General features: G+C 44.1%; 1 protein-coding gene across 1 annotated transcript in view; it reads left to right on the top strand.

The window, feature by feature from the left end:
• The window catches only part of CDH13 (cadherin 13), a 1,043,800-nt gene that overhangs the window by 454,277 nt on the left and 562,974 nt on the right, over positions 1-26,549 (top strand). The window contains exon 4 of the mRNA XM_082607144.1: positions 15,456-15,572. Within this exon, the coding sequence (XP_082463270.1) occupies positions 15,456-15,572 (117 nt within the window). The remainder of the gene's footprint in view (positions 1-15,455; positions 15,573-26,549) is intronic.

Raw genomic sequence — 26,549 nt, 5'->3', positions numbered from 1 at the left:
GAGCAACTTTTTTGGGCCTTAGTTTCCTGATCTGTAGCATGGGAGTGTAATGGTACGTGCAGAGACTGTATGAGCATTAAAGAGAAAAATGCTTTGTAAGACCTAGTGTCTAACCCATAGTAAGTACTCAAAAAATGTTCTCTCTCATCATCTGGAACTCACTGATTTTCAAAGATATTTTTCTATTTGTAAAATGCTTGAAGAATTTAATGTGGAGAAGTATTTGAAAACAAATGAAGTCTCTCCCTTCCTGTGGGGCATGTTCACAGAATAGCTGGGATGCTAACACATTTCTCTTGGTCCCGTAATAGATTTCCCGTGCTCCATTATCAACTAGTTGCTGTATCTGTCAATCCTGGCTTTGAAAAAGGAGGCTGATCCTTCAGTCTTTTAAGGAAGAATGAGTATTACATGGCAACTGAATATTTATAACACACTATCCTCTTTTTAAAGCAGTTGTTTTACCCTCCCAACATCAAACCACTGAGCCCAAGGAAACCTCAGATGTTAGAGAACATCAAATACGGTCTCTTTTCCTCTTTTTCCTGGTAGATCTGACACACCTTTGAACCTTCAAAGGCCACAGTAATCAGTGATGTAGGGAGACGTGCGACATTACGTGCATCATTGTGAAGATGAATTTATTAATGTGAATGGCGTAGTGTGGAATAGCGGTTGGGGCTGAATTAAAATGTGAGGATCTGTAACTCAACAAAAACCACAGAACAAAGGGAGGAGAGAGACATGGAACAGGCTGATGAAAGACACATTACTGATTCGGGACTTCACTGAAGAGAGCTAGATAAAAGGGAGATATTGCTTAAGTAGCCTCATGTAACCCTGGTATCTTAATTAAAATGTCTTTAACAGAAGAGGAAGAGGAATAGTACTGAAAGTTTGGGAGAGGCTTCAATGAAAGAAAATAAATTTACAGAGGGGAAGAAAAGAGGATGATTTAGGTTAAATGTTGAGAATAACTCCTTAAGCAAAATAATGTTGGATTTCAGTCATAAAGGATATTTGAAAATCGGTTGGACAAAGGAGGCAATAGACTTTGTGGCCAGAGTGGGAAACAGCTTTCTAATTTTAGAGTTTGCAGCCATAACATCAAGAAGTTAACAAAAAGAAAGAAAGTAGATAAAAACAGGAGGAACAAGGGTCTCAAAAATTGACTAAATCCAGAGAATGAGTCCTGGTGATATGTACTTTTCCCTTTTCTTACGTACAGGACACTGCCTTAAATGTCCTCCCTCCATTACTTTATCTGAGACAGGAACACGCTGTTCACCCCTGCTATTGGGAATGTTTGATTAGGGACCCTCCTTTGCCTGGATCACCGTAAGATTCTGCCTGAGAAGCTGGTTTAAGAAAGTAAAGAAGCACTTGGTTTTGGACCTGATAAAATCACACAGGGTTTTTCTCTGAGTCCATCCTAGAATAACCCAGTGGCATCCATCATCACCCAGTCTCTCGGGCACATGTGAGGCCAAACCTCATTGCAGGGTGGCTGTACCATCCACAGCCACAGCCACATGGTCTTCTGCCATTTAATGAGGCAGTTCAGCTGCAAGGGAGGGGAGAGCGATGTCCCGTCCAATCCGAAGATTAAATGCATCAGGTGTTACGTAAAAATGCAAGAGTTTCCTCTTCTCTGAAGTTGCCTTAAGGAATGGAAAACTCAAAAACTCCTTTGGAAAATGAAGAAAAGAGATACTACCAGCTTGCCATCTGCTATTTTTTTTTTTTTTTTTTTTTTTTTTGCGGTACGCGGGCCTCTCACTGTTGTGGCCTCTCCCGTTGCGGAGCACAGGCTCCGGATGCGCAGGCTCAGCGGCCATGGCTCACGGGCCCAGCCGCTCCGCGGCATATGGGATCCTCCCAGACCGGGGCACGAACCCGTATCCCCTGCATCGGCAGGCGGACTCTCAACCACTGCGCCACCAGGGAGGCCCGCCATCTGCTATTTGATGGCATTCATTAAACAAATAGATAGTTATTAAATAACCTTTATTAAAGTTTCGAAGTTAAAGCATGCATTTGCGTACTAGTGCAACCTGGCAGAAGAAAGCCAGAGTTAATAGAGACTATCCAGTAACTACTATGTACCCTGAACTGGAGGATGACACACATAGTATATAATAGGCTCCTGTTGCGGGATGGTGTATGTGTGTGTTTCTGCGTGTTATCAGTCAGGTAGACAGGACTAGAGGTGAGTGAGAAGAGAATAGCCAGGTTAGAGGAACACAGGACAATGAAGGTGTAAAGTCACCAGAGAGCCTGGCAAGTTTGGGCAAAAGCAGTATGGTTGGAGCTGTAGGGGTTGCGGCCAGAGAGGTGTGTTGGAACCACTTGGGGATGCTCAGCCATGGCAAGATCAAATCTGTTTCCAGTGGTGATGGGGGTTTGGCAGCATGGGACAGGTCCTTTAAAACGTTCATCAACTTTGACCTAGTAATCCCATTTTTGCTAGTCCATTCTAAGGAATCCTGTTTAGAGAAAAACAAACAAGTAAGCAAAGAAAACTTTACATACAGTGATAGTTTATTTGCATTTTAATAACAGAATTGGAAGAACCTAAACGTATGGGCATAACATCAGGGGAATGGTTAAATACGGGCTGATGCGTCCACATGATGTGTTGTGCAGCTACCAAATGATGTTTACAAAATTTGCAACATGGGCGGGAAGAAAACTTGCTATTTATCATTAGGTTCAAAACACAAGATACAAAATTATTCAGACCAATTTCAACTTGAGCAAAAAGTATATTAAAAGCAGGAAGGAAGAATTAATTTACTCACAACCCTGTATCAGACAAACAGAAATACTATTCTATGTAGTATATATTTAGAATAGTATTTCTGTTTGTCTGATACAGGGTTGTGAGTAAATGAATTCTTTTTATTTTGTACTGATTGTAAATAGAATAGGTTCATTATAGAAACTTTAGAAAATATATTAAAATACTATTTGCCCCCAAATTCTTACCTCAGTGTCTGTTTCCGGGAAGCCCAGACTAAGAGTGTTGAGGTCCTGGTTGTGATTCTACTATCCAGGGGGCCCCTGTATAAAAAGGAGCAATGAGTCATGAAGAACCTGCAGGTGGGCTACAGGAGAGCAGACAACATGTCAGGGAACATGGTTCTAGAGAAGGAAGGGATATATTCCAGGGAAAATCCCCTGGGTGGAATCTGTAGGAGTTGGCAACCACTTGGGAGTGCGGTATGGCGGAAACGAAGTAAACCATCCATAGGAAATAAGCGTCTAGCCCTTCAACAGCTGAGAAAAGGGAAGCCGGAAACCTTATGGGTTTGGGCAAGAGTGGGTGGAAGGACAGGACTCAATTTGGTTTAAGACATGTGGTGTTTGAGGTACCCACAGGATAGTCACTATCATTAATTGTGAAACTTGCACTGGAAAAGCACTTGACGAACACCCAATACGTACGCACTGAATTGAAAAGCATTGTTTTTCCACATGTGGGTTTTCTAACAGGCACTTTCTTTGAAGGCCAATCACACATTTATGAGCTCATGCCAACCAGAAAGCACGGGATCTGGGCTACGTGCTCACGCATCCTGAATACATACTGAGATGAATACAGCTGTTGAGGCCGGACTACATATGTGTGTTAGAAAAATAAGCCCATCTGTAACACTCTGCAAGATGCCTCCAGGTGTTCAGAAGTAGCTCTTTAACATGCATATTTTATCAATGCCAGGGCAGATAAAGGAAAATTGTCTCCATTATATTCCCATCACCGTCACACGTGGTTGAATGGACCTCTAACTAAAGAATGTAAATATGTTTAAAACATTTTTCACCTCTCTTGAAACCAGCAAGTACTGATTTGTGTTGTTACTGCTCCTGCTAGATTCATGAAATATTTCGGAGGCAATTCCGTCTTGGAAGTGTGATTTGGCAAATTTTCATCCAAAGCGTTTGCTTTTATTTATTTTTTAACTAGCAGTCCTAACATGGGGAAATTGATGTTTTAGAGTAAGTGGTAGAATATGTGTGGGTGGGGGGAGGGTGTTTTACTTGTGTTTTATTTTTAAGTCCAACTTCTCAAGTAAGGATGACAAATATCAGGAGGGAAAGTTTATTTAAGAAAATGTGTTCTGCAGGCGTGGCCCCTCAGCTCTGACAGGGCAAGGTCAAAGACAAGGTCAGATCCCAGACTTTTGCTTAAAACCATTCAGGGGCTTCTCGTGGTCCTCAGGATTCCGAACAGTCCTATGAATGGAAGAGGCCTGCCCTCTCCTCCCCTTCCAGCCTTTCCCAAAGCTTCTGGAGCCCTACCCTCTCTGCTTCAGCCCTTCTGGTCTTTGGCCGTGTTCTGCCTCTGTGCCCTTTCACTTGCTGATCCCCTGGCCAGGAACTCTCTCTCCTCCTCGTTTCCCTGGATGAACCCCACTTGGCCTTCAAGTCTCAGCTCAATTGTCATTTCTTCCAGAAAGCTATGGTCTTCTGCTGGGCAGTCCAAGGGGTGAATTTTCTAAAAAATTTCTATAGACTCAGTGACTTCACAAAACACTGAAGGGTCAAAGAATCCAAACAGAGTGTGGTGATTGTCTTGTTACAGAGGCTATTTTTGGCTTGAGGAAATCAACATGGAATCATAGGCATCTTATTCATCTACTTATCAGACATAACTATGGAGCAGATACCATGAACCAGGCACTATGCTAAGCCCATTACCTGGATTATCTGAATTCTACAACAACCCTATATTCATTTAATAATTTTTTTTTATCTAATAGTATTTAAAAAAATACTTTTTGGACACCTGCTATGTGCCTGGCCTTGTACTGGGAACCAGGGCACACAGCAGCAAACCAGGAAGACGTGCTGCCTGGCCTCATGGAGCTGGTAGCCTGTGCAGAAGGCAGACATTGATAAACACTGAATGGATGTGTAATTAATCAGAAGCTGAATAAGAGCTCTGGGTGCAACGGGCAGGCTGCAGGCAACCCCCCCAGCAAAAGAGACTGAAGAAGTCTAGAAGGGGTGCTTGAGCTGGGAGTACATGGATGGATCGAGGGGTCAACCAGGCACAAGAAGGGAGGAATGATGAGGAGCAACAGTAGGTGGAAAGCCCGGAAGTAAGCATTTGCGACCTGAGGATGCCGAGGTGGCTCGTGCTGCAGAAGCACAGCCAGGAGGACAGTGAGGGCACCTGAAGTCGGAGCGCCATTGGCAGCCAAACCTGCTGGCCCTTGCTGGCCTTGGTAACATTGGCGGCTTCATCCTTTCACAAGGGGAAGCAAATAACGGCATTAATGAGAGGAAGGAGAATGTTTTAAAAGATCTATTTGGCTGCTGGACAGAGAACTTCTGGAGTCATCACTCAAATTGCAAACTCCTCTGGTAAAACTTTCTTTTCTCTGTTGATTACTTTGGCCAAAGCCGTTTCTTTCCCACCCCAAACATACTTAACAGAAATGACTGTCACATTTATTTTTATTGGGAATTTATCACTTCTTTGGTGCTAATCATTGAGATGCTCTGCTATGGACTGTCACTGTGAGGTTTCTTGTTTTTGGATCAGACATCCCCAAAGCCCCTGATAGTGACTCATTACTGGAGAAATCATTTCTGATGTCACTGGTGGTCACTTCTGGAAAACCATGGTGCCTGGGGACTCTCAGGAACAGTGGTCTGCACCCATTTCTCCCAGCTGTATGCCAGCAGGCCTTGGAAAGCAGGTGTGGGATAATTTACAATAGCAGATTGGCTTCGCCGCACCCTAGGAGTCCACCAGCCATCATCTCCCCACCCCACTCCAGCTTTAAAATTAGCTCCATAGTACACATTTCCATACTAATGGACAATTTCCATACCGCCCCATTTTATTGTCAGCATAACTCTGTCCTGTAAACCTGCAACAGATGACTCAGGTCAGCTGACATTTGGCCTCCAGAATATTGGGAAAATAGATAGCTGGAAATGATGCAAACTTAGTATATTGGCCCTCCAACTTCCTAAATTTGCCGCTGAAAGTTTGGTGTTTGTGGACTGTTTCTTCCTTTAAGTAGGCAAACTTCAGCCCCAGGAGGTAATAAAGCAAACTTTAAATCTCACCCCAGGTACAGCAACGCTGGCTGAATGGTGCATTTGATTGCATATGAAATGCAAACTGAGTAGCACAGAACCCTCCTCCCAGCACCTTTCAGCACATTGAGATCAGCTGCAAGAATGGGATAAATTGGAGATTGATTTCTGCTGCTCCATTCATTTGCAGAAATTTGCAGACAATTAAACTGTCCCCCTGCAAGGTATAGCCGCTCCTTTTAGCCGGAGGCTGATTGACATTTGCTACCTATCCTCTGCGAAAGTTAGAGTTGTGATTCTCCAGTTATACTTGAGTAAGGAGCTTTCTCCACGCACAGCCCTGGGGAGGTGAGTAGCATCCTGCTTGGATCAGGGGGCACTGGGGTCACAGAGGCCTGCGTTCCCATATCTCACTTAAGAGCTAAGTGACTTTGGATAAGTCTCTTATATCTTTGAACCTCAGGAAAACAGGCATGGTGGTTCTGCCTGTGAGTTGTTGGATGTGTTAAATGAGATAATGTCACAGTGTGCCTAGCACAGTGCCTGGCACATAATAGCTACTCACTAAATAGCAGTGTTTCCTTTGGCAGACTCAGTGAGTCCAGGGCCAGGATGCCAAGTATATTTTAGGATTAGAAAGATAAGAAAGGAATAGGCTGTGACCTTCAGACATGAGTCCAGAACCCAGGCTTCAAACTCATCAAAGGAATAATTCTCATGATCTTTCAACCAGACATGGAATTCAAACCCAAAGCATCATACCTTTGCACGAAACCAGTAAAGGCTCCCCGCTGCCTGGGAAGCACATCAGACCTTCCCAACATGATCTACAGGACTGTCCACAGTCAGGCCAGGCTGAAAAGTCTCAGCTGGCACTGCCCTCCCTGCACTCCCTGCTTCAGCCAGAGGGATGCTGCCAGCATCTACGATGCTTTTCCCTGTTAAAATAACTTCTCTTAGCACATAATTTTGCCCAAAAGTTACGAAGTTGGAGAGAGAACAAAGGCAGTGGCTTGTGGCTTCTTTATAAAATTGTTGCTCTTTTCCCCTCTCATTTATTACCTCATGCAGAGACGTGAACTAGGGCGGGCACATATGAGTTCTCTGGCCACTTCCTGCCCCTTTGGGTGTTGGCTCATGAGGACGCTCTGCCAGGTAGCAAGACAGGTCCGAGCTGCTGTCTGGCCTTGGGTTCACTGTGAAGAGGGCAGGGCTGTTCCTCTCAAATCTCACTACTTTCTTGGAGTGGCTCTTGGAAGACTTTTCAGCCCTCAGCTGGATGTGGAGGGAGGGAGCCGTGACAGCCAAAACATGCAGAGTGGTCCCAGCTGTAGAGCAGCAGTCTGGGCCCACACCTTTCTGTTCCCCTTCACTTCTGGGGCACCGGCCCGGTTAGTCTCTACTCCGGACAGCTCTTGCCTTGATGGTGTCCTAGGTGGGTTCCCTGGGAACAAACCTTGTGACTCAGAGATCTTTGTGGAGAAGGGGAGGGGTGTCTGCGTCCACACAGAGATGAGGGCAGCAGGAGGGGCAGTGGGAAGAGGTGAACCCAGGAGACATGGACTGCGATTACAGCAAGGCTGTCAGCCAGCCTGGGGCCAGTTGGGACTCTGGGTGCCCCCGAGCATGGTCGCACCTGGAGGCCGGGGGCTGGCCTTACACACCCCTTACCACTAACTGTATCCCTTTCTGCTTCATGATCTTCAAATCAACTATGAAGTGGAGGCAGAGTCCATGAAAATACTGTGAAAACATACTGTGATTCCCTTTTATGACATGTCTGGAGAAGGCAGATGCGTACAGACAGGAAGTAGATTCATGGTTGCCGGCGGCTGGGGCTTAGAACAAGGGAGTGAGCATATGGGCATGAGGTTTCTTTGGAGGCTGATGGAAATGTTCTAAAATTAGTTTGTGGTGATGATCACACAACTCTGTAAACTTCCTGATATCGTTGCATTGCACCCTTAAAATGGGTAAATGTAACGGTACTTAAATTGTACCTAGATAATACCTTAAAAACACTGTGGGAAGGCAGGAGGATAGAGGGACTCTGACCAGGGAAAGTTGACCTCAGCTCTCCTCTTCCCCAGATCCAAAGCTCAGATTTGCATTTTAGGAGGAATCTCAGTGCTCTGTGAAGACAGGGTTGGAAAAAGGAAGAAACGCAACAGATAAACATTTCTTTACTTTAACCCTTAAAATCTGTTCTTCACATGGCAGCCAACATGAAATGTGTGTGTGTGTGTGTGTGTGTGTGTGTGTGTGTGTGTGTGTAGATATATATGTAATTGTAAGTGGGTTCATGTCATTCTTCAGCTTAAAACCCGCCCACAAAAAGAAAGAAACAAACAGAACACCTTCCCATGACTCACATCTCACGCAGAGTAAAAGCCCAAGTGCTCTCTGCAGTGTACGTGGCTGGCCATCCAGGATCTGAATTCCCTTTACCAGCTCCCTGGACTGTCTCCCCCGTTCTTCCAGGCCAGGCCTCCCTGCAGCTCACACTTGCCAGGGTCTGTTGCTGCTGCTGGTGGTCCCTCGTCCCGCCACAGGGCGCCTTCCTTGCTTCATCCTCCAAGGCCGCCTTCCCAGTGGGCCCGTCCCGGCCTCCCCTCCTCTGCGCACAGTCAGCCCTCCCTGCCTATCTGTTCTCCTGGACCGTGTTCACTGTCTGTCTCCGCCATCTAGAATGTGAGCTGCATGAGGGCAGGGAGCTTCTGTCTCTCGGGCACTGCACTGTCCCAGATGCCGAGAATTACTCCTGGCAGGAAGGAAGGGATCGACAGATAGTTTCTGAAGAAATGAATGAATGAAAATAAATCCACTCTTCCTCTCCTTGTCACGTTCTTCATCCTTTCTGCCTTCCTCCTTCCCTTGGCCCCCATCCTCCCCTCCCACCCCCAACCCCTCCCCTGTCCCTCACAGTTGCAGGGGCCTCCTCATTATTTCCAAGGTGCTCTTTGGGACTGTGTGATGCGACACCCCCAGGTAGCATGAAACTTGCTTTTAATGCACTGCCAATTTCTCCTGAGATTGAGAATCAGGGAGGAAAGCAAATGAGATTGTAAACCCCAGTACCCTTCGACAGAAAGACACAGGCCCCAGTCAGCCCGTGGGAGACGAGAGATAGTTATGTAAGGGTGACAATTCCCTGTAGTAAAATGCCGCATGAGTGAGTCTGCCAGAGGACAGAGTTCTGCCCTTTGACTTAAGCAAGATTGAAAGAGGCTCCTGCAAGCCTTCAGCTTTTCCAGGCTCAAAGACGTGGATGGATCATTGGTCACTGACTGAAGGCACATGGCTATTCGTGCACTCTCCTCTGCACGCCCCGCGTTTGTGTGTGTGTGTGTGTGTGTGTGTGTGTGTGTGTGCTTGTGGCTGAGGGAACTGTGTTGGTTTGCAGGGGGAAGGTGTGTTGTATGTGTCCTTGGGTCTAGGCATGTGATGTGTGTCTGTTCCATGGGCATCTGTTAATGAGTGTGTGTGTGTCAGTGTATGTGTGTGACCCTATCAAATGGATTCTGAGTGTGTACACATGCACGAGTGCATGAGTGTTTGTGCTCAGTGAGAGAGAACTTTGATGTCAGTGTGCATGTGTCTAGTAGTCTAGAAATCTGGAGGTGGCTGCGTGTCTGCAAGTGTCTGTTTAAGATTTGGCCTCAGACCACCCACAGCTGAATTACTCACTCCTAAAAGGCACCGAGTGGCTTGTCTTCATTTCCTCACATCTGCTGTCCTGGTATGAATAAGACCATCCTTCACTTCTGTGCTGTTCTTTGGAGAGTGCAGACCACCTTCAAGTGCCATTTCTCATTTCATTCTGATAACCAAGAGCGCAGGAGTGTTCTCGTCCTTTACAGACGAGAAATTCCCCTAAAAGCCCTCCCTGTCCTCCTCTCTGGGGCTGATCGTGCTGCTGATGCACTCCTTTCCCACCTCCTTCAGGCATCCGTCTCCCTCTGGGGTCACCTCCCTTCTGTGTCTTCATTTACCCAACACTATGGCTGCCTTCTTCTGACCCCCGCCTCTCAGCCCAGCACCCTTCCTGGTCTTCCCTTGAGCTGACAAACTTCCAGCTTCTTCCAGCTTCTTTCCTTCCTCACCAAAGCCCTCACTTCTCATTGGTTCCTCTGACCCTGGACCCTAACACACTCCTAAAGTTGTCTTCCTGAAGTCATCAGTTCCCTGTTCATCGTCAGCCCGACAGCCTCCTCATGGTGTTCAGCCTGCTGGAGGGGACACCTGCGTTGTGTGATGTGGCCGTGCACTCTCTCCTTTTGGAAATCCTCATCTCTTTGTCCTTTTGGTTTTCCCCCTTTTGCCAGCTAACCTTTCTGTGGCCTTTGCTAGCCTTTTAGAAACTCATCGGATGATTGAGTTCCTCCCTTTTCCCTGCACATAACCTGGATGGGGTCAGCTCCTCCTTCACGTCTAGCTGAGCTTGTACGTGGGCGATCGTGACACTTTTTGTCCCCATTCATCTCTCCCTCCTGAATGCAACTACTTACACACCCTCTAGAAAACTATGTTGGCTGCCCTCAAAGTCACAACACCCATCATCTGTTTCCAGAACTGCCTTTTTCCTATTTACCCACTATCTTGTGTCGGCTGAAAAAAAAGATGCACGACTTAAAAGTTGAAAGTTATGTTTTATATGGTGAACATTCTTAGGACTTCAAGCCCAGAGACAGCATCTCAGATATAGGCTGAGAAAACTGTTCAGAAGAGGAAAGGGGGGAAGCCAGGATATAGAGGAGGTTTTTCAACAACACCAGGTACTTGGAACAAAAGGTTACTGTTAATAAAAGAAAACTAGATACCTCAAGTTAAGGAATTTAGCGCTTTTCTATGTATGGGAAGATGCAAGAGTCTGGCTTCACTGAAATCATCCCTTTGATACGCACCTCAGCTATCTGGGGCCAGCATCCTGTGTTTTCTCATCCTGAGTTTCCTCGGGCTGCACCGTCCAGGCAGCTGTAGTGTGCTGGCTAGATCCTTTGTTTACTGATTTAGCAGGCAATGTTTTACTTCCCACTTGGTAATGGCAGCACCAGAAGACAGGGAGTCCTAACACAGCCTCTCCTTTAGCCTGATGCTCTGATCTTTCCCACACCTCTGTCTCTTCTTCTGTAAACATCTCTTGAGTTAGTCACATACTTTTAAACCTCACTGCCTCCATCTTTTCTTTCTTTGAGGTTACGGCCACATCCTGTTGCATTCAAAGGCTTCACATGATAGATTGACAGATACAAACACACACACACACGTGCCTAGATGTGCATATGGTATTTGTCAATCAAATTAGATGCTATGGCTCCTCCAGGGCCCCAGTCACAGAAAAGCACTTGGCTTCAGAGCACACAGACAGACTCATTACCACAGACCTGACCAAAGGTAGACATGTGTCCACAAACACGTAGTTAATAGAGACACATAAATCACAAAGACAGAAGTGGAGCCACAGACATAGAATCGCAGTCATGGACCCGTTTTTTGTTGAGGTCCCTGCCATTGTAACACAAAAAAGTTGAGTTGGCAGAAAAAGGATGCCCCAGTCCTGCCCACCGTGGTGGGCTCAGAGCGTCCTGTGCACACGGAGGCCTGTCTACAAGTGGTCACTCTACCTCCACCCCCACCCCCCTTCCAGATGCTGTTTCCTATGCTGAGACTCAGAGCCTCCTGCTTCTCTTCGAAGGTACTTTAGAGCCAGGGGTTTACACAGGTGTCCTTATTACCAAGCTGCTGGGGTATGAGGGTGAAGGAAATGGACTGGCAGTGTGGGCTTCAGTAGCTGGTAAGCTGGGAGGACGCCAGAGGTAGAAATGGGGACTCAGGAACCTGACCACTCTGGTCACCTGTCACCCATTCACAGGCTTGTAAACACAAGTAAGTTCTGTACTGCAAGCAATGGAATGTTTGTTACTGACAGTGAGTATGCTTTTCAATGGTTTACATACATTTTCACATATATCATCATAATGAATGGAAACCTACTTTTGCTCTATTATAGAATAGAATCACCAATCCCTTACATTTGCATAGGACTTTAAATCTTTTTAAAGTGCTTTCCTAGACTTTCCTTCATACAAGCTTCAAGAATTTTTTTATTGTAAATAAGATTCGTATATTGCACGTATTTTACATGTTTTCTGTTCTTTTCACATTCCCTAATAAGCCTCTTTACAGATGTTATACATCAGTGTTTTATGGATGTAATCCACTCTGTTTTTCATTGTCTTCTCACTGTCCCACTCTTTCTTTCTCTGCTATTTTCTACATGGTTGGGGTTGGGTTATTTATTTATTTATTTGGTTGGTGTGTTGGTTGGGCTTTTTTTTTTTTTTTTTTTTTTTTTTTTTTTTTTGGCTATGTTGGGTCTCCGTTGCTGTGTGGGTTTTCTCTAGTTGTGGTGTGCGGGTTTCTCATTGCAGTGGCTTCTCCCATTGCAGAGCATGGGCTCTAGGCATGTGGGCTTCAGTAGTTGTGACGCATGGGCTCAGTAGTTGTGGCTCGTGGGCTCCAGAGCGCAGGCTCAGAAGTTGTGGCACACGGCCCTACGTGTGCCTACATTATCAGCTGCTCTACGGCATGTGGGATCCTTCCGGACCAGGGCTCAAACCCATGTCCCCTGCAGTGGCAGGCAGACTCTCAACCACTGCACTACCAGGGAAGCCCCTGTTGGTTGTTTTTTTGTCATTTTAACCCTTTTGATTCTTTCTTTTCACTGTCTTTTACACACTCCAGTTTTCTCTGTCTTTGCTTGAATATTGAGTCCTTGCTCTTCTTAGAAACCAAGCAGTCTTTTTTTTAAAATTAATTAATTTATTTATATTTTATTTTTGGCTGCTGTGGGTCTTCATTACTGCATGCGGGCTTTCTCTAGTTGTGGCGAGAGGGGGCTACTCTTCGTTGCAGTCCACGGGCTTCCCATTGTGGTGGCTTCTCTTGTTGCGGAGCATGGGCTCTAGGCACGCGGGCTTCAGTAGTTGTGGCGCGCAGGCTTAGTTGCTCTGTGGCATGTGGGATCTTCCCGGACCAGGGCTTGAACCCATGTCCCTTGCACTGGCAGGCAGATTCTTAACAACTGTGCCACCAGGGAAGTCCCCAAGCAGTCTTTTATTTGGACTTATTCATTAAGGTTTTGAATATTATTCTTCTATGTTCAGTATAGTTTATATAAAGTAGAGGGCAACGAATATGGTATTCTGTATTTTCCTACACATATTATCTTACATATTCTCTCAGCTAATTAGGTGAATTGCAGCAATTTATATAACCTCTCACAGCTTAACATTCCTCATTGGTTAAGGTGGGCTAGGATTTACTTGAGAAGTTTATTGCAAATGTTAGCAAAGACACATGTAAAGTGCGTAGCACATGGCCCAACACATGTTTAATAAATTGTTATTATAATAGTTTGTGGTTGTGATTGTGGAAGCAGTCAAATGCTGATCACAGTGGTTAGAACATGGTCTTTACAACTGCCTTATTGGTGACTGCCTCAGAGTGTCTCCTGCTGATGCACCCAGATTTAACCTTCTCCTGCAATTGAACATTCACATGGTTTGCCATTTTTGCTCTTTATAAATAATGTCTCACTAAACATCTTCCTGCTTTCAGTTTTTTCCTCTTTTGAATTTAGCATTTGGATGTATTCCTAGGAATGAGATTACAGACTGAAGGGATATGTACACTTGTAAGGTTCTTGATAAATAAATACTGCCTGATTACCCTCCACAAGAATAACATCAGTTTACAATCTGACCAAAATCAAGAGAAAGACTATTTATATACATTTTCATAGCCTTCTCTGGTCTTGTTTCCTACTTGACTTTTCTTATATAGAGTTTCCTTTAAAATTATTGTATATTGGGACTTCCCTGGTGGTCCAGTCGTTAAGACTCTGCACTCCCAGTGTGGGGGGTCTGGGTTCGATCCCTGGTCAGGGAACTAAATCCTGCATGCTGCAGCTAAAGATGCCTCATGCCGCAACTAAAGATCCCATGTGCCACAACTAAGACCCGCTGCACCCAAATAAATAAGTAGATATTTTTTAAAATAATAAAAATATGGGCTTCCCTGGTGGCGCAGTGGTTGAGAGCCCGCCTGCCAATTCAGGGGACACAGGTTCGTGCCCCAGTCCAGGAAGATCCCACATGCCGCGGAGCAGCTGGGCCCGTGAGCCATGGCCGCTGAGCCTGCGTGTCCAGAGCCTGTGCTCCACAACGGGAGAGGCCACAACAGTGAGAGGCCCGCGTATTGCAAAAATAATAATAATAATAATAATAAAAATAAAACTATTATATATGTATAAAACTATATCACTGTCATATATATACATGTACATGCATACACTTTTATGGAGCATGGGTCAGTGATGGTGTTTAAATATAATTTGCCACATGATTTTCATAGGAACTTATTGTCCAGAGTTTGAGATGCTTGCTTTTGGTGGTACCTCGGATAATTTTAGTGTGTGGTATTGAATGTGATTGGTTTATATATTGAAAATGACATCCCATTTTTAATTCTCTTTCAGTCCTCTGATTGAATCAAGGAGAAAGTCTCAGCTCAGTGCTCACAACCCTTTAACACCCCTCTAGGCTTTTCTTATCTCCCTTTCAAAAAGAGGAAGCTTTCCATCCACCTAAGTTTCCAGCTCAAATTTAATAACATCATTGATCTCATTGTTTATTTTTATGTTTTCGTACTTTTTATGAGAAGCCATATTGGTACAATATTTAAAATAATGGCACAAAGTTTCCCTTTTTGCATCCATTTATTTAATTAAAAAGGTGAATTACAGATAAGACAGAAGTTCTCACAGTGTTGTTCCAGTGATTGCAGTTTGGGACGTACTGTGTGGGGAGTGAGTTCCAGTAGTGGACCCACTAATCATAGCAAACAGACTTTGACAGAACATTGACTAAGAGTCTCCATAATGCCTGACATTATGGAACATTGTGTTTGGAATGCTGTGATTACCCCTCATCCCTATTCATTTGTGATTGTGAGGACCTTGCATTTGGCCGTGAGGAGAGCCACACTTGTATCCATCGAGTTCTGTGGGTTAGTGACCAGCCAAGTAATCTCCTCACTTGACAGATTAAGAATGGGAATACACAAGCATGGAAGGATGTATAAATCAAGACTGACACTGTGAATAGAGTGATTCAGAAGATGGGATTAAACAGCTTAATGATAGTCATTGTGAATCACAATGTCAGCTTTAGTATAATTCTAATGATGTACTTGCTAACGCTAATGAGGTTTGATAGAATAAAATTAACAATGTCCAAACAGCTGTATGCTTTCACAACAAAGGAGCCATATCTCAGAGCAGACTGCTACATCTTCTCCATGGGGGATTTTAGTCAATTGATTTGTTTTTTCTCTTTTAGGATATATTTAAATTTGAAAGAACTTCTCCTGTCCCAAGACAAAAGAGGTCCATTGTGGTATCTCCCATTTTAATTCCGGAGAATCAGAGACAACCTTTCCCAAGAGATGTTGGCAAGGTAAGTCAGACAAAAGAAAACTGCTAAAGCATGCTTTTATTGTGAGATGAGCATAGAGGAGACAAGCTGACTCTGACTGACTTGGCGACCAGCAGGAATTGGCCTCAGATCCTCTATGGTAAGAGGCCAAAGGTTTTTGCCAAGAAAAGAATGTCAAAGGTCATGAAAAAGGGAATTTACAAAACAAAAACAAAAACAAACCACACCACCACCTTTGTCATGATTTTGAGATCTACATGGTAGATAATGATGTAAGAGTTGTGACATGAGGATGTCATTGGTTAAGAAATAGACTCACTGCTTTTGTAGATGATGCCCAGGCCATCAGCCAGATAAGTCCCCTTAGTATACCAGGATGATGATATGTGTCCTTTTATTTAGATCCTAGTTTTCAAATGTGTAGGTCCAGGAGCACCATTGGGTCAGCTCTCTAAAAACAAAACTAGATCAGAGGAACTAAACCATACTAACCAGATCCAGAAAGCACAGTCAAATGAATCAGAGAAACAACTTTTCCAGGAAGAAATAGTCACTGTTAAATAGGCAGAAATACTGATGTTGCCTGGTCAGCACATCCTCTCCCCATAGAAAAGCCGACATGGAGAATTGAATTTTAACCAGTTCATATTTTTCAATGATCTCTGAATTTGAACAATGGTGGTTAGTTCAGTGGATGATCTGAATGGCTGGTGCTATTGGATTGTTTATCTATTCATTGAATCAACAAGGAACACCTGTTATATGCCAGACTGCAAGATTGAGATCGGTTTAGTGGAGGTGTGAACAAGCATCCAAGCCCCTATTGTTATAGAGCTTGTGTTCTAGTGGGGAGATAGATGTTTTCAATGAGTAAATAAATGAGAAAACTGCAGAGGATAACAAATGCTGTGAGTAACAGACACAGGGTGATGTGAAGGAGAGTAATGGCAGGACCAGGGTGTAGAGGGAGGAGGGAATCTCGACACAAATGACCGGGAGCAGCTGCGTCGTGTCCCTGACGTTTGAGTGGGGGCGGGAAGAATGAGAAAGGGGCAGCCCAGGGGAGGTCGGGAGAACCGTATTCTAGGCAGAGGCCACTGCGTGGGCAAAGGCCTGCAGGTGCGAAAGAATGAGGTGCATTTGACTAGCAAAACGCCTGGGTGGCTGCAATGTAGTGATCAAGGAAAAGAGTGATGAGAGTTGAAGTCAGAGAAGTTGGCCTGTCATGTGGGTCTTAGAGACCATGGTGATGAATAGGATTTTCATCGTGCATGCAGCCAGAAACCACTGGAAAGTCTCCCAGGTGTGTGTGTGTGTGTGTGTGTGTATGTGTCTGGACCTTTTCAAAGGTCCCTGGCTGCCTGGTAGGAAACCATCTGTGGGAGCAGAGTGGTAGGGAGGAGTGGACACACAGAAACAGCCAAGAGGAAGGTTTTATTGTGACCCGGGCAAGAGGCGAGTGTGACTTGGACTATTAGAAATCTATTTCTATTGGAAATTAGAAGCATTCATAATCCGATATCCTGATAATATCCATATTTATGATTTTAAACTATCACTGTACCAAAGATGCAAAATCTTGCCAGGTTTCCAGGATATGATGCAAAGGGAAGCAGAGCTCTTCTGAGAGGACAGTGGTACGGCTGACGTGCCCTGGCCCTTTGGACAGCCCTAGCGTCTGTCATGGCCTTTGTGTAGGTTTCCCTGAGGCCAAGGAGAGCACTCGCCAAGGGGCCAGAGTCCTCAAGTCTGCAAGCCTCTGCCCCCAGACAGTTTGAGACACAAGTGGCACCCTTGTTCTGCAGGTCTCCTTCACGTACGCTTGGTGTTTTCAGCCCTCGCTGTGCATCAGAATCACCTGGGGCAGTTAAAATACAGCTGCCAGTCTCCACCCTCAGAAATTGACTCAGTTGGTCAGGGGGTGAAGACCAAGCATCAGCATTTTTTAAGAGATCCCAGGTGATTCTGATGCACACTCAGGTTTACCGAGGTCTGACCTAAAATACTTTCTCGGGCCTCCCTGGTGGCGCAGTGGTTGAGAGTCCGCCTGCTGATGCAGGGGATACGGGTTCGTGCCCCGGTCTGGGAGGATCCCATATGCCGCGGAGCGGCTGGGCCCGTGAGCCATGGCCGCTGGGCCTGCGCGTCCGGAGCCTGTGCTCCGCAACGGGAGAGGCCACAACAGTGAGAGGCCCGCATACCGCAAAAAGAAAAAAAAAAAAAAAATAAAATAAAATAAAATAAAATAAAATACTTTCTCCTCCCCTGCCTACCACTAAACTAGAACACTTTCAGTATTGGAATTTCAATTCTATTAATTAGTTTACAACAAGGGTGAATTATCACATCTCACTTGCCTGGAAATTTGGTTGTCCTGGCATAATTACTATGAACACCACCTTTCCCCTTAAACTTGTCCAGCTTTGGACAATAAGTTATGTGGTCATCCTAAAGCTTCCTCCAACCCCATACATTTGTCCCCCCTCAGTATATTTAGGGAGTTTTCACAAGGCTCTTTCCTTGAGATACATAATGGATCAATAAGTATGCAGCTAACCAAGGACATTCTTCTGCATGGTTTCTTACTTGTTACAGCCTCAGAACACAATTTGTTTTTCAAGCTGAAGACTTCTCTCTCCTTAGCCCCTATGTACTGCCCACCTGGGTTCAACCCTGGGTTTCAACCTGGGTTCTCTACAAACAACAGCTTTTCTAAGTGCAGTAGTCTACTAACATCATAATGGTGTGAAAGCCTCCCCAGCCTCCCGATGGCTTTTACAGAATAACTGCACTGCCTTGCAAAAATTATGTGTTTGTCCATGCTTCTTAGGCCTTTGAAGGAACATATTTTCCTCTTTGTCTCTGCTTGTTTTTATTCATTCCTCTTATTCTCTTTATATCTTATATCATATCCTAATCAACTCTGCCTGTAGCTGACAAGCAAGGCTCTGTCGAGCTGTGAGAAGATATAGGAGTCTTCACTGAGTGCTGGGGAGGCTGGGAGAAGGGAAAAGAGACCCAGGAGGCAGGGCTTTGGCCTCCACACATCACCACTCCCATCCACCCAAACTCTGCGAGTCAGGCAGCTCTAATCTTATAAATATTACATATCAGATTTCAGTGTAGAATGCCATTTGAAGAAGAGATTCTGTGGGCATAAAGACAGTTGTCTTACTTTGGGTTCCCTGAGACAAGAATTCAAATGCAGGTAATTTCTATACCAGTAATACTGGTAAGGGAGTGAAGGAGTGAAGCAGGAAAGGGGAAGCAGCCAGTTGAGAGGCCTGTTTACCACTGTGGGTGACTGTATTGTAATCCCACGGAGAAAGGCTAGAAGATGGTGTCAGACACACTCTCAGGGTTATCCTGTCCACGGAGGAGGGAGCTGGGGTATTTATATACCAGCCCTATCCGTCTGGTTGAGGGCTGCTCCCAGAAGTCTAAACTCCCCAGCACATCCATCATGCCCTGTGTTCTGTGCACAGGCACAATGGCCTTCTGAGGCTTGCGGGAGAGCCTTTAGGCATCATGGCAGCTGGTGTGCCCTGGAAAGGTGAGGTGCAAGGGACTGGGACTGGGCACTGATGAACTCTGCTCTATCACTAAACTTGATATAAACACTGTTGCTTTGCAGGCCAGATTTTTTCTCTCTTTTTTTTTTTTTTTTTTTTGCGGTATGCGGGCCTCTCACTGTTGTGGCCTCTCCCGTTGCGGAGCACAGGCTCCGGATGCGCAGGCCCAGCGGCCATGGCTCACGGGCCCAGCCGCTCCGCGGCATATGGGATCCTCCCAGACCGGGGCACGAACCCGTATCCCCTGCATCGGCAGGCGGACTCTCAACCACTGCGCCACCAGGGAGGCCCCAGATTTTTTCTCTTTGTCTCATCCCCTGCTCCCAACTCGTTTCCTCAACTAACTTTCTTGTGTCTCGTGCCTTTGAAGCCACTGCACTTGCCTCTCTCCAATAATAAGTACTTGTTTCATCCCAGGAGGGAAAACCTCTGAAATTTAACCCAATTCATATCAATAAGTATATATGCAGCCTCTGCTATTTACAAGGCACTGTGCAAGGGGCTGCTGATTTAATGGCAAAGGAAACAGAGTCCTTGATCTCACAGGATTAGAGAAGAGTAGAAAAAATCATCACAAATTCTTTATTTGTCACAGTAACGTGTAAGCACTTTGCATCTATTATGTTGAATTTTCATAATAACAACCCCACGAGGATCATCTTCCAAGGTGCCAAATGAGGGTAATGAGACTCAGAGGGATGGTGTAACCTGTCTGAAGTCACACACTTAACTGCAGAGGCACGCTTTGTGCCACCTCTTTGAGATTTCACAGTCTGCACTCTTAACCAGTAGGCTCAGGTCTACTGAGTGCAACCTGAGAATTCTCTTCCATGGAGTGAAATGTCCTTGCTGAAAATTACTTTTTTAAAATATCATTAAAACTAAGTTTAATTCCTTGAAATGTACCAAGAAATAAGATGGTTAGAGGGGTGGATCCATGGATAGATACATGACAAAGCAAGTAGAGCAAAATGTTAATGGTGGAATCTAGGTGTTGAGCACAGTTGATCACTGTGAACTTCTTTCAACTTTCCTACGTGTTTGGAAATTTCATAATGCAATGTTGGGAAAAATTAAGTTTAAGTATAAAATTATTATAAAAGGCGGAAGAGCTGGCATGTTGGCATGAAAGTACTTTGTCTTACAATTCAGGATGGTGAATGGAGACCAAGTATTTGTCTCTTTATTTTCTTTTTTGTCATATTTTATCACAATCTGAATTTCTTTAAAGAAAGAAGACCCATATACGAAAGGGTAACGATATCAAAAGCAAGGTGCTGCAGCAAATTCGCCCCCGTGGGAGGTTTTTCACAGTTGAAGACCATGCCACGTAGAATTGCATATTCACTAAAAAGCTATGCAGGCAGCTCTAGGTATTAGGCAAAGTTTTGACATACACATATTTTATCTATCTGCAAAATAATTAATTAGTTGGTAAGTAGCTAAATTATTAGAATTTGGGGGCTGGTTTTCCATCATATCTCTCAGTGTTTCTGAAAAAAGGGTAAAACACCCAGCTGTGAACACATTTCCTCAAACCTGTGATTTCCTTCCCATTTTTGAATTCTAGACAGCAGGGAGGATCTGGGAGTATGTGCCCTGGAGAGAAATGTATAGTTCCCAGCATAACCTTTTTTTTTTTTTCCTTCCTCCCCCTTCAATGTATGACTATTTCAAAATTTGGGCCATAAATAATTTCTCAGTTTTACCAATTTTCACTGATAAATATTTGATTGCGTCTGTAGAGATTTTTGAGTTGATTGAGAGCAGGGGACTTGAAATCTGTGAGGCAGCAAGGAGGTCTTTTGGAGATGTATTTTATTCTGTTTTATATTAAGTTTGAAAGACAAGTCATTTATGAAATGCTTGTTAGAGATTCTATTTTCATCACAAACCCTTTTCATCAAAACCAATGAAAGTACATTTTACTGAAATTCCTTTTTTTATATCCCCTATAAATTGGTAGAATGAGCCTTTAGAATGACATATTTAACCCAGGCTGGAAGAAACACGTAATGGGACCATGTGCCCTTCATAAAGGGAATCAACATAGATCATTAGACCAAATCATGAAAACCACTCAACCAGGACTCTGCTTTGATTGTGTCATGAATGTAAGTCACACCTGAGGACAATTTACGGCAGGTCCTAAATATTTCTCAGAGTTCTGGATGTATACCATGGTTAGAGGTCTCCCCACATCCAAGAACTCTGTATCTCCCCTTTATGCCCACCTATGCAAACAGGTGCTAAGGAGTCTTACGGCCTTGGGATTAAATTTGTTTTACTCCATTTAATAGTCCTTTGCAACACTTTGCGAACCCATGGGTGCCAAGCTGCATCCCCAGAAGCTGGGCCAGAAAGCTGATACTAAATCCATCCCCATTGAGCACTACTCCATCTCACCTTTCTACTGAAATGTAGACTTAGGGTACCTTGCTCCATTCTATTGCCTGATTTATTTTATATAATCATCAGCCTTTTAAAATCCATTTTTTCACAACTTTTATTCAAGTCTAACTACATGCCTCTTCTCAAAAATTTATATCTGTTTCGTTTCCCCATTTTCAAACAAGTAGCAGTTTTATTCAGTGACTAAAAGTTACTATTGGTTGTTGTATAGGAGAGAAATTTGAATATAGGTGATCTAAGATGTCCAGAAGCTTAGTGCTCAAAATTTTCTTGGTGAGATGACCAGCAGAATTTATTTCTACTTTCAGCAAACCTAGCTGTACATATGCATTTCATATTTCCATGACTTTGGACTCTTCCCTCTCTCTGGGACACGCCCTCTTCATCCTCACTCCATAGGGCCACCCCATTTACATTCTAAGGTTGTACATCCAATGGCACATTTTGCATCACTGAAGAAAGTTCCACGTCTACTCTGTCCAGCATGGCAGCCTCTAACCGCCTGTGGCTGTTGAGCACTTGAAATGTAGCGAGTGTGACTGAGGAACTGGATTTTTGCACTTTATTAAATTTTAACTAATTTTAATTTAAACTTAAAAACTACTGCTTGATCCAATTACTGGAACAACTTGCATGTGAATCTGACTTTTCAACTGTTAATTGTTTTTTAATTGAAGTATAGTTGATTTACAATATAGTGTTAGTTTCAGGGGAACAGCCAAGTGATTCAGTTATACATATATATTTTTTTTCAGATTATTTTCCATTATGGGTTATTACAAGATATTGAATCTATCTTGTAAATTTTAATTGAAATACAGATTAAATATTTTTGTTGAAAATATAATGTCCAAATTGAGATGTAAGTTAGGATTTTAATGGAATTTTTCTCATTAATCTCATGTAGATGTCATGTTGCAATAAAATTATTTTGGATATATTGCTATGATTAAAATTAGTCTCATGTTTTCTTGGGGTTTTTTTTACTTTTTTTAATGTAGCTACCAGAAAAATTTAACTTATTTATATGGCTCGTGTTATATTTCTATTGGGCAATGCTGGGCTAAAGCCTATATTTAAAAAAAATTTTATTTTATATTGGAGCATAGTTGATTAACAATGTTGTGTTAGTTTCAGGTGTATAGCAAAGTGATTCAGTTATACATATACATGTATCTATTCTTTCTCAAATCTTTTCCCATTTAGGTTATTACAAAATATTGAGCAGCGTTCCCTGCGCTATACAGTAGGTTCTTGTTGGTTATCTGTTTTAAATATAGCAGTCAGTCTCCTCCATGGAATTTTTGTTTGATCTCCTTTACACATTTGTTTATACCTCTTAGATGACACAACACATTTTGAGCAGCAATATAGTTTCTTTTGTATTTTTCTTCCCATTAACTGTAATTTACCAAGGGTAGTGAGTGATCCAGTACAGTGCCTAACACATAGTAGGGACTCAAATATTCTTTGACTTGAATTCTAACCAGGTCTATGGCTGGTTGGCTAAGGTATTCACTGGTTACTAATTTAAGTGACCATAGCTGGTTTGTTGTTAGAAAGGAATTAATAGACCATTATATGATCAGTCTGGATGTTTCCAGCAAATTTTAATTTTCCACAGTGGCAGTGAGGCTACCAGATAAATTGCTTGGCAGTCAACCATTATGTCAGGTCATATAAGCATCCTTAGCAGATCGTGATAGATTTGATGCTGATGGATTGTGTGTGTGTGTGTGTGTGTGTGTGTGTAAAGGGGGAGGGAGAGAGAGACAGAGGGGGGTAAAAAGGAGGAGGGGAGAGAGAGAAAAAAAAAGAGGCAGAAAGAGAGAATGAGAAAAGACAGTGACTCTATTTCTGCATTTATTCATACATGCAATGACATTTTAAATCTCAAATAAAAAACTCAAAACTTCTATTCACAACTGAGCAGAGTTAATTCTAACTTATTTTGACTAAGTCTAATGAAAGCTTATATTCACCATTAGCAAGTGTTGCCCTCTTTCTGCAAAGTTTAATTAATGATAAAACATAATTGAGTTGTTTTGGTTCTTTGCCAAAGACATATATATGCAAAAATGCCCTCCATGATATACATCCAGTGAATAAAGGCATCTTAGCCTATAGAGGAAGCAATATTTTTAGCCCTGAGTTTATCACCCTGCAGTTCTCAATGTGAAAGTTTCCTAGGGCTTTATTGTTCTGTACTTTTGGCCTCAGACCAAATTTATGTTTAATTATTCGAGAACCTTAAAGGATCCGGCATTTCAGCTTGAGTTAGCACCCTAGAGGTAGGAGAATTGAGGAATTTTCAAATTCACTAGAGTCTTCCACATCAAATGAGTATCAGGATCTAAGCCAAACATGGCTCTCATTGTTGTCCTGTGCAGGTCTTATAACAACCCTATAAGGCACTACACCCATTTCTCAGGTGGGGAAATCGAAATTGAGAGAGGTTAAGTAACTTGCCCAAGGTAACACAGGTAAAAGAGTGGCAGTACTGAAACCTAGGACTCTTCAATGATTTCTGCACTGTAACGTACGCGAATGTTTAGTTTCCGTGGGTCTTTGCTGTTTGCATAGCACGCTCACATGCAGAAACCACACATACTCTCAGCAACCAATCTTACGTCCCTGTTGTACCATTGAGGAAACTGAGGCCAAGCACCATGCAAGACTTGTAGTCTACTTGTGGTACAGACTGAGTCATGTAAGTTGAGTTCCTGCAGCATTGCCATCTGCCATGTACTAGCGCTCTGGATGGATTTCAAAATAGCACATGGCATGGGTTAAGGAATAGGCTGTTTGGAGACAGAGGAAGGGACACATACGAGCCAGGGGTCAGCCAAAGATGAGAAGCACTGCTCCCCATTCACCAGCATCCTGCAGAGAGAGATGCTAGGGCCTGTGCAGACAGCTGAGCACACTGGAGAGGTTTGCCAGAGAAGACACTCTGCTCCCATGGTTCTCCCTTCTTAGCTGGCCAGTGGACAGGTAATCAGACTTCTGAGGGTATCTGGCAGCCTGAGTGCAGGTACCCAGGTTTATAGGAGTCATCCGAGATTCCAGATGTCCAAAGCCAGATGCCTGGGGCAGTGGTATACTAGTAAACTGGCTCCTGGGGACAAGGGGAGCCCTGACTTGTAGTGTTTGATGCTTTCTCTGGTGTAAATACCTCCGCAGTGGCCAATTGCAAGCTGCCAACTTGCAAAATTCTTAAATATTTAACACTTGGCTTTTGCGAAGCAGTAGGAGCTGGCTCCAGCATACCAGTGACCTTGGGCCCATAGAATGTGACCCTGGATAGGGTCAGGATACACTGGCCCCATGTGGAGTAGTGCTCGAGTGGAACCTCCAGTTGGGGAAGTAGCTTACCCATTTAGCCACCCATCCCAGGGCTTTAGCTTGTTGCTTGTCCAGAGTGGGCACCGGGGGTCATTTCTGGACAGCTTTGCTCCTTGAAGTGCGCAAAGTAACTTGTGTAAGGTCCCACAGCCAGTGCAGAGTAGACGCAGACCTTGAGCCTGTGTTCTTTGAGCTCCTCCACGCCTCTCCTCCTTTGCACAAAAGTTCCCTGAGTCAGTTTCCTGAGGCTGACAAATTCTGTGACAGTTGTCCCAATTCTACCTGGAAAATGAGAAAGGTAGAGATAAAATTCTCTGTGAAGTGTGGAGAAATGAGGGTTAACCGCACAAATGTTTATTTGATGTGTGTGTTTGCACACTGAGTGGAGGCCAGAGGTCATGTCTTAGCTTAAAGAGTAGACCACGTGTTGACAAGCAGAAAACGGCTCTCTTTGCTGTAAAGAAAGCTACTTTCTCCCTTCAGACCACATGTTCTTTGTCAGTATCTCTGCTGACAGCCCTGTTCAAAGGGAGCCACAAGGAACAGAGCGAAAGCAGAAAAGGCCAACTTTGGTGTAATTTAGAGATATCACTGCTCATTTTTCTCAGCCCCAAGACCACAGATGACTCAGTCAATAAGGGCTGAGAAGGAGCGGAGCCTGGGGCACCATGGGGAATGGATTGGACCTTTTGTGTTCAGACCTCCAGTTCCAGTTAGGGAAAAGATCGAGGCAGAAATGGATGGAGACAGAAACAGGCCAATAGATGGTTTTCTGCAGAGGGCGAGGGGTGAATGAAAAACCCACATTTATTTCCTTTTCTAGCTTGAAACTAGCCCTCACTTCCAAATGGAGTTACAGGGGAGAGACTTCACTGTGGGGCTGGGTCCCTGGGCACAGTGCCTTCCAGGCACCTGGGCTTGGCCTGCCTCTGTAAGCAGTAGTGGGGGAGTTGGTGGATACAAGACCCTTTGTTGCAAGTTTAAACATTTCCATCTGTGGGTGTTTCATTGGAGATGCTAGTGTTTCCTCCTGTCTTGGGTGATTTGGATCATGACATGAAGAAAAGCCTCAGTTTAGGCCTCTTGGGCAGGGAGATAGTCTTCCTATGCTGAAAAATTGGGCCTCACTGACTCATTCATTCATTCAGAAATATTTATCAAACAACTATGTGCCTGGCATTGCACTGGCTACTGCCCATAGATTCCCCCTCAAAGAACATCCATTCCAGGGGAGACACAGACCTGTAAACAGGCAGCTAAGCACCGTGATAGAGAGGTGTGGAGCGTGGAGATGTTAAGAAGACAGAAGAAGTAATTCCCAAGAGGATTCCTGACTGTTGTGTACCAGTAGGCAAGGGGGTGGAAAGAAAGAGAATCTTCCAGGCAGTGGGAAAAGCATGATCCAGTGTCTAGAGGCAAGAGAGAGGCTGGTGTGTCTGGAGAGCTTGAATAACTGAATATGGCTGTGAGGCAAGGACAGCTATTCTGGGAATAGCTGGGGAAGCTAGGATCCATGCCTGACCCAATCCTGTGACTCAGAAAAATGGAATGAGCCAGAAGTTGTCCTTGCCTCACAGCAACTCCGTAGCGTGCTGAGGAAAGCCACCTTGATGTTGGGTATAGCTATGGGTCGGTAGACCTTTTGTGAAAGTAAAGGAACTATTTTATG

The sequence above is a fragment of the Mesoplodon mirus genome (genome assembly GCF_964341445.2).
Source record: "Mesoplodon mirus genome assembly, chromosome: 19".
NCBI classification, from domain to species: domain Eukaryota; kingdom Metazoa; phylum Chordata; class Mammalia; order Artiodactyla; family Ziphiidae; genus Mesoplodon; species Mesoplodon mirus.
The sequence above is the reverse complement of the archived record's forward strand: the minus strand, read 5'-3'. Positions and strand labels throughout refer to the sequence as shown.